Source organism: Halyomorpha halys, unplaced genomic scaffold (assembly GCF_000696795.3).
Source record: "Halyomorpha halys isolate HHAL.00 unplaced genomic scaffold, Hhal_1.1 Scaffold186.1, whole genome shotgun sequence".
Classification (NCBI taxonomy): domain Eukaryota; kingdom Metazoa; phylum Arthropoda; class Insecta; order Hemiptera; family Pentatomidae; genus Halyomorpha; species Halyomorpha halys.
Genome location: NW_027116002.1, coordinates 687,352 through 697,058, shown reverse-complemented (window position 1 = coordinate 697,058; position 9,707 = coordinate 687,352). Strand labels below are relative to the sequence as shown.

Here is a 9,707-nt window from a genome sequence, read left to right as displayed (position 1 = left end):
GCCAGGACACGCATCATCAAGGATTTCTTCTATCGTCCTGTTTTATCGACTGTCTTTCGCCCTGTTCCTTTTTAGGAGCCGCTAGAGGAAACTGGTTCATTAACAAATTCTAATTAATTGTTCTCTGATCCCATTCGGGTTGGTTCGCAGAGCTAAGATGTCGACTGCTTTGTTAAATCTATGAGCCTGCTTGTAACGTATTGTTATGGTCAACACCAGCCACATATCAGACCATTAACTCCGGGTAGACCTATTATGAACTTGAGTTTTTTTTTTAATATAAGATATGCCCCCAAGTAATCACTAAATATATTAATTATACTTGATACTTGAGGAGAACCAGTTCAATATTATTCTAAACCATATCGAATTAAAACATTTAACAGAATTATTTTGTGTTTAAAAATAATTAGATTGATTTTTCTAATTTACTCTGTAGATATGCTAATTTATGTTCCGTAATAATTGATACCGAGAAACTAATATGGCATATATGGTTATAAAATGCATTTGTGTTTAAAATATTTCCGTTATTCCATAATATAAACAGAAACCGATGTGTCTTTTTTTTTTATGTGTTTTCTGTTTTCTTACGTTTCGACCTGAGTTTCAGTTCTTCATCAAGGCTATAGAACAAAAGAGATAACAACCATCATTTAGAGAAACATAAAATTGAAAAGAAACAGTATACAAACAAAGTTGGAATTGTACAAAATATTTAATTTAATAATACAAAATAATTGATTGATAACTATGGGATTAGACAGTAGCAGATTGATAACAGTAAAAGATGAAATATAATATTATGTAGGCAAGAAGATATGTATAATATAGGAAATGTAAGTAGTACCTAAAAAACTGAAAAACAATATCCCCGACCATCTTCTCCAATCAGCAATCTACGGTCAACTATCTACACCTCATGATAAAAATAATATCCAATAACTTATGGATATCTCATTATTGAGGAATACTACTGTATCAATTTATTCTCGTCTTCATTTTCTAAAATAATTCATAGCTGAACGTTCCTATTCAGAATTCTAAGACAGTTTCTGTTGGCGATGGAAACAACTTAGCGTAAACAAATTATTTTGCCAAACTAAATTTCAACTTTCACAAACTGTCATAAATATTATTAATCTATATATTCAGGCATTATGGTTTAATTTGTATTATTAAAATGAGCTATCTGTAGCCTTAGGTTCCAGGAATACATTTTCCCTTGTTTGTGTTTTCGGTCGAGGGAAAGTTAAGGTTTTGACTAAATTGCTTCCACAGGAGTTGATTCGAGGATTCAGTCAACCACTTATAATGAAAGCGATTTCGTGTATCACGAAAAGAATTAGCGGGATTAAGTTTTGTCGAGCTAAAAAATGAATTGTTAGCAGTTTTTTTTTTAATAATTATTTTATAAGAATATAGATGTAACAGATTGGGTACCTTTAGTTCTTAGATGTTTAGATTATTGAATGTTAGGACATTGGATTATCAAAATAAAACAATTACCCTTTTTTAGTTTTTAAAAATATGGTAAGAGTGGGTAACTCCGAGGATTCCGGTGCGAACCGGTCATTTATTCAAATCAAATAATTGTCAGATAATTATTTTCTGTTTCACTGTAGCCGAAAGTCAGCCCTGTGAGTTCGGGAACTCTCCGGGGTTCACTCAGCCTTTTAAAGTGAGTATCCTTAGTTGGGTAAAAATCTGGCGGTCGAGCATGATTCTGACCAAATCACTATCAACAGTATTTACCTTCAAAGAGCACCGTTGACTTTTTTATTTTAAAAAATATATGTAAACGAGTCTGTTTTGTTCTAAATATAAAACAATATACCAATAGGGTGTTGCATAAGTCCTTACCGTAAAAAGATGAAAATTGATATTTTGTATGTTTTACTCGTAAAGTTTTTTGTTGAATAGAAAGTAATAACTAAAATACTTCTTATGTTGGACATATCTAAATTGTAATTCTTTTATAAAAAATTAGAAATTACTTTTTTTTTCAATTTGTAAATTTCCTTTTTTTTTTGAGATAAAAATTACATATTTTTATTCATTTTCTTTATATTTCATTTATTTTTCCAGAATCTATGTATGTCCATTTAAATATAACATGTAACAAAATCTATGTAAACCAATATATTTCTTACAAGATCATATGCTCTTGAGAGCATGGCCAAGGTAAGTAAAATCAATAAATTGCTCTCTCACAGGGTTTGAAAAAAGTAACATACATTATACAACAAAAAACATGTATGTTGTATGTTTTTAAACAGACTCTTAAATGGTTAAGATCATTGTGAATAGAATCAAAAGCTCACTTTAGAAAAATCATAATTAATCCTACAATCCATTTTTCAAGCCACCTCTCATATTTCTGGAGTATTTAATTTATCCATTGAAAAAAAAAAATTAAATTAAAAAAATTTGTTCAAACTTTATCAATAAATGTTCCAGAAGCAACTGACCTTACCCAACTACCACACACCATACAAGGTGAGCTACCGATAAGACAGTTCATTTCTAATTCCAGTCAAGACCCTTTCAATAATACTGCCAACATTGCAATCATTTAATCCGACTCACTGCATAACGGCGCGGCTTGCCGCCGTCCCTTTCTCCTATTTCGAGGTCCTTCCGTGTTCTGGAAAACTTTAATCCTGTTCTATAATTAGAAAATTGTTACTACATTGACATCATGAATAAAATGCCGCATTAAAGGCATTAGAGGAAGCATGCTGATCATAAATAAATGAATTAAATTGCAGTTATGCAGAATGTGAGACAAGTTATCAAGTTTCAATTTTTAAAACAGATTCTAAGTCGGCTGTATGTTTTGGGTCAGTAAACAAGTTTCTGTTCAGAACTGCTGTGGTTCAGACTCTGGCTGAGGATAAGAGGAGATGTGTGAATAATTGAATTTTATTTTATAGTGTATTTTGACTATTAACTAATGAATTATCCTGACAAATCTCATCAGATCACCTTTACTCTCCGTCGTAAATCTCTACCATCCTGTCCTACAGTACCCTTTCTAAATACTCCACTAACGCCTGTTGATCAGATTCGATACTTAGGACTCCATCTTGACAAGAGACTTACTTGGAATCCACACGCAAGACTGAAACGACAAGAAACAGCTCGTAAATTCCGATTGATACAACACTTACTTCACAAACGCTCTACACTTCCCATTCACTACATCCAATCCTTACAATCCAAAATCCTACGTAAAATCTTTGATGCTCCTTATTACGTTACAAATAAACTCATTGATTAACATCCCATTCGTTGCAGATTTGGCACAAAGCAGATATGCGTCTTTTCATTCCAAACTCCTTAACCATCCTAACCCATTAATTCTTAATCTTTCATCCTTAACAATCCCTGATAATCCTCCGAGGCGTCTGAAAAGAAGATGGCCACGGTATTTTCTAATTTAAATTAATGTTTGAAGTACCACCAATGAGTGGTTCCTTCCCAAGATTTTCAAGTATATATGAAACATACAACATATTTACTTATTGTATTTATTATTTGCACAGTTGTAAATCACAATAAATTAATATAAAAATAAAAACTAATGAATTTAGACCTACCTCCACTAATTTGGGTACTTATTTGCCGATATAAAATCTGTTAATCACAAGCAAAAAAGTTGTGTTCAGGATTTTAGTTATTATTAAAATTTCGTAAATTAAAAAAAAGGCTAGTCACACGATCAAAACAGATAAACCTCAAAGTTACCTAAAAATCAGCAGCCCTTTAGCTTACTTATATGCGATGATAATCGCCCAACTACGACTGCCTGGTAAATATGCAATTACTCTAAGGGCCCCCGCAGACTGCAGACTTTTCATCGGCCGATAGTTGGCCGACAGATTAGTTTGAATGTAATCGGGTAGCCCATCAAACTTTTTTATCGGCCGATACTGAATCGCTGTAGTGTGCGCATATGCATTCCTCTCCATACTGATTAAGAAGCCGACCAAACTATCGGCCGATAAAAAGTCTCCAGTCTGCGGGGGCCCTAAGCGTCGGTCCACACAAATGTACTTTGGACTCACCCGAAGCTTTGTCCAGCTTGTGATGAAACGGTACTGGAGGATTGTTTCCATTTTTTGACAAATTGTTCCGCCTATCATGAGAACCGAATTCAATACATGCAAAAACTAAGCAGTATTGACAATGGTCAGTGTATGAATTTCTGTCTGTACCCTAAGGATTGGATCTTAAACTGCTTTTATGTTGTAACACAAAACCTTTTGCTTAGAGCTGGATACCTATCATCCCAATAGGAGCTATAGTTCTTTTTTTTTATATTATTTATTATGAATGACGTTTTTGTTTTATTCTGACGATTGTAGATAGCCCAGCTTGGGTATACTGTCTGTCATTAGCTTATATAAACGATGTTTAACATGCCATTTTGTTTAAAACTACTACAATTGATTATTTTTGAGGACCATTTTCCAATTTAACTTTACCAGTGACCACATAAATATGTTTTGAATCCTAATTCAAGAGAAATCTTTCAGAAAATATGTGGATCCTTCTTTCCATTTCCGCCATTATAATAGTGAATCACAGAGCCCATACACAACAACCAAATTTCATAGCTAGTCCCAGCAATCTGGAAATGGAATACGTTCTGGACCGCAAACATCTGTTAGAAACCATCAGAACAGGCAGCTGAATCTGCTTGGCTACCTATGGATACTGGACAGCTGTTTCAAGTGAAGAGGGCCCGCGGCGTGCAGGAAGTACAGTCACGCGATATTGAACATGAATACAGGTTAGGATTTAAGTTGATGGTAGAACTTGGCGAAGCATCTCCGTTCTTGTTGCAAGAAGAGTATCTTGATATACAAGCGTAATCAGAAGTCGGTTTTTGGGTTGGCAGAAGTAAAGAAACTCGTTCATAAACTGTAAAAATGAAAACTTTTACAATGTTAAATTTTTTGTTCATATAATCATGACTTAATATCAACAATATTGTCTTAAGATAACAAATTTCCTAAAGATTCTTTCAACAATTTATAACTGCCTTAAAAAAACTGCAATTTATGAAAAATTTCAGTTACCATGTTTAACGACCGAACGCTTCATATTTCGAAAAACAACTGATTGTAGACTCTACCTGTAAATGACTTACTAATTTTGGTTAGACTCAAGATTTATGATAGTAATTTAATAAAATCTAGAAGGATATTCATTATATGGTGGTAGATTTTAAAAATTATTATTTGACTATTCATTACTTCAGTGTACCTTTGCTTCTATACATTACTCATCACTGAACATGTTATTAGCTTATTATGTGTTTTTCTGATAAATCCATCGTGACTTTTAAGGCACAAATCAATGACTTTATCATATTGTTAAAAAATGCTACCGGATTGATACAAACAACAGAATACAAAAAATTCGTATATAATTATCAAATATAAAACCCTCCCAAAATATCCTTCATATAAAGAAAACACTCCGCAGCAGCAGACACGTTATCATCTTCAGCCACCTCCCAAAGAAGGATGAAGTGGAGGCACTTGTCAAGAGGAAACGGAAGACACTGAACCAACAATCTTCAGGACCTGAACAAATCCCTTTTCGAAGATTTATAAATTTAAAACTGATTTAATAGTCCTCTTCGACTTCTTGTAAACCTGACAAATTTAACCGTATGAAGTAGGGTTTATACAAAAACCGACATTTTAGAAAACCGGTTTTCGAATAGTAATTTTTCCAGAAAACCGGTTTTAACCGGTTTCGAATTTTTATACAAACTTTTTTTGCTCGAATATTCTGTAATTCGAACAAAAAATTTTAACAGAAAATTTAGAGTGATTAAAAGCAGTTTTTGACTGAAATTATTTACTGTTCAATTTTATTGAAAGTAAAATTTTTTTATGCAATTTAGTAGAACAAAGAAATAATAGTTGACCAAGATTGTTGTTTATGCATAATTTTTACATATAAGGATGTAAATATTTTTATAATAGTGAAACGAGTTATTCAGCAAAGGGTTCGAATAAATAAAAACAATATATTTTCATATTTTTATAATAACCATATTATTTTTAAAAAAAAAACAATGTTATTAGATACAGATGGATACTTATTAAAAACAATTAGAAAATATATAACTGTGTATTATATAATGTAAATTATAATCAAAGCCGAAAGACAAGTGTAAATAAAGTTTATGCATACACACTTATTAAAATCAATTTTAGTTTTAAAGACAATTAAACTAAGGACCGAGTATTTTCTATTCCGGGCAATTTTAATACAAATTGAAATATTCTATTTATTTTTTTGTTTAATGAAATATAATTTCAGAAAACAGAGGACGTCTATCGATTTGCTATTTAGCCGTGTCCTTAGTTTATTCACAAAATTCCCCGAAATAGAAAATACCCTCTCACTTGCAACGGAAGTGTTATTCATACATTGAAAACCGATATTTTCTACTAAAAAACCGGTTTTCGAATTTCATAATTTTCTCCAAAAAACCGGTTTTCAAAATCGGGTTTTAAAAACCGACAAACCCTAGTTTGAAGGCAATGTGACTAAACATATAATAAATGATATTCGAAAGATTTTACGATGTATTACAAAAAGAACTAACGCATTTTCTGGAAGATCTCTTATTACCATTTAGGATGGGTGCTATAGGTAAAATATTAGTGCTGTATAAGTCACATCCCTTTTAAATTATTTTTTTAATAGATACAGGTCTTGGATCGGATACAGCAGTATATTGCAATTCATTGTACCAATGATATTATTTGCTTTGTCCTTCACTGTTCTTTATGTCTGATTCTAGAAATTTAAAGAAAATAAGTAAGCGGTAAGAAAAACGGCACAGTAAATGACATATCATGGTGTTGTCCTCGAACGATCTAGGGACGGGAATATATCGGAAGCAAAATATGGATATTGATATAAATATCAGTGAACAAACTGATAATGATATTATATCAACTCTAAAAGATTGATATTACAAAATATCGAAAATCTAAATAATTAAAGTTATAGTAATAAAAATGTAATATTACTGCTAAACACCTATTTCATCACATCATTCCTAATCAAAATATAAAAAATATTTAATCACGGTAAAGGAAGGCCACGCCATAATATAAACATAAAAATACGACAATACCCAACATCAACACTCCATTAATCTCTAATATAGATTATGGATATTAATAAATAATATCTAATTCAAATATCGATATCTAGAACATCAAAACTTATCAATTTTCGACATCGAGAAAAAATAATATGAACTGTAAATATTTTATTGAATATCGATTTTTTTTGAGAATAGTGAAGATAAGATTGAATATTCTTGGAATATCGATGTCAAAGTTTGATATATCGATAATGTATATCAAAATTATTTGTAACACTTCCTTAAAATATTTTAATCTTCTTACACCGGCTATATCCACATTTGAATTCAATTTATATTGACTGGACATTTCTCAATGTTTTTACTGTTATCTATTCTTCTACCACATGCCATTTCTTAAGGTAACAGAAGTAGCAGGTATTGTAAACTGCAGCAAATATGTAAATGATCAATCAAAAAATGGACCCAATTATATCGGAAGTAATACAATTTTTTTTTTGTAATGTTCACAACATATGAAAAGTAATATCAAGGGGAATGGCGGAAACTTAGTCCGATTTACAACACCGTAACTTGTCATATTTTTAAGAGCAGCTTTCCATTTACAATTAACTTACAAGTGGGAAGTACTTATATGTTCTGCAATCAAGGGAAATGTGTACACATTCATGGAACTTAAATGTTTCGCTCTAACCTAATAATGGTTACTGTCAATTATTTTTATGGTCATCATTATCTTACATGGTTTTTATTACTTTCAGTTGCCAATATATGCAATAATATGTAGTAAACGAAAGTATTGCTATAGTGAAAAATTTTAATTTTACGAAAATACACACTCTGTAATCCCCTGAGTCCGAACATCTAAGTCTTGCAAAATGTTATGTTTTTTTTTTGCAGATTTATGTCAGATCGTCGTTAAGAGTTAATTATATTTATGATGTTGCCTAATGCTGTTGCTTAAAATTTTTACGGTTCATCGTTCTTTCTTTTTGGGTTTACACAACAGTGAGATTTCTACTCACTAAAAAAAAAAACTAATCCCTCTTTACACCCTGCGGAACCGCTGTCAAGCATTACTTCACGGGGCAGAAGGGCTATCTCCCTACATCTTCGTTGTAGATCTTATTTAAACTTAGCCATTGCCTGACCTCTTCTTTCTCGCTTTTGTGCTCTGAGCTTTCTACCGATTTGTGCTGTATAGTCTCCAACAGCACTTCAATTTTCTCACCTAGTTATCATCAAAGCGACTAAGTTTTCCGGAATTGATTTCTTGACAAGTTTTATGTCTAGCTCTTCTTTTTCTTTAGCAAAACCGGAACCATAGAAGAACGAATTTTCCTCTGTTTCATCCACGGAATCACAAGTTGGGGAGTATTCCAGTTTGAAGCGAGCTAAGTAGGCTCTGAAGCAACCATACCTTATAAGTAGTTAAGTGAGGTAATAATCCACCTCTTCGTGTTTGTGGGATACGATACATTGTGAATCATAAGGTGGGTCCATCGTCCAGAAGATGAAGCATTCCAGCGTCTCTGCTATCTTTCAAGATTCTAAATTCTCTCTTATTTTGTTGATGTAGCTCAATGAGTATCGTTCTCGTTTTCTTCGGAACATCCGGCTATGTTCATCTGTCAAACGATCTATCGGAGAGGTATCTGCGATGACGCATACAGCATCGTAGGATACAGTACAAAAAACTCGAGCGACATGCAGGTCACTTCTTCGATACACACCGATAGCTATATGGACATATGACTGCACTTGGCAGGCTTCCAACCAGATCAGCGCTGCGTACAAAAGTGTGAAACTGGCTACATTAGCAAAAGGTTTCCTCTGATTCTCTCTTGGTCCTCCAATATTTGACATAATCCTAGGCAATTTATTAGTCACTTGCGCTGCTTTGATATAAGTGATAAGTATGTGTATGTGTTCATCAAGCCGAAGTCTGGTTTCAATCTGCACCCCGAGATATCTAATAGATGGCTTGGATAAGATATCGAACTCCCCGACGGAAAGACCGATAATATCCCTCATTTTTCTACTGATTATCAATACTGCCTCAGTTTTATGAGCAGCAAGCTGGAGGCCTACCGCTGAAAGCCATTGACGAATGGTCATGACTTCCTTGTTCAAATTTTAATATATCTTCTCATAGAGTTTCATTCGAATAATGATTGCCAGATCGTCCACAAAGCCAAGAGTAATAGTTTCTTCCTGCAGGGTTAGGCTTAGTACCATGTCATACATAATGTTCCTGAGCAATGGCTCTAAAATTGAATCCTGTGGAACGCCATCCGTGATGTAAGTTTTCAATCTAGCTTTTGTATCACACTCGAAGATCCATCCACCATCAATGTGTTTGTGTGACACCGTATATCTGAAGAGGAATCTAGCTGAAAAATCGAAAGCCGTGAGAAACTTAAATTACATAGCTTGAGCAGGTATAAGCTGGGTATACTACGAGTTCGTTAAAATCAACCAACTTAGAAGTAGGTACCCTTTATACAATCGGTTTTACACAATTTTTAGATTTTTTAAAATTGCCTCTGCCAATTTTGATTAG

The 9,707-nt window shown here is 32.9% G+C and overlaps 1 protein-coding gene across 1 annotated transcript; it reads right to left on the bottom strand.

Moving 5' to 3' along the window:
• Nucleotides 1–8,686: 8,686 nt before the first annotated feature.
• Nucleotides 8,687–9,262, bottom strand: LOC106679241 (uncharacterized). The gene has a single exon (XM_014418261.1). The coding sequence runs from the start codon at nt 9,260–9,262 to the stop codon at nt 8,687–8,689; it is 576 nt and encodes a 191-aa protein (XP_014273747.1).
• Nucleotides 9,263–9,707: the final 445 nt, after the last annotated feature.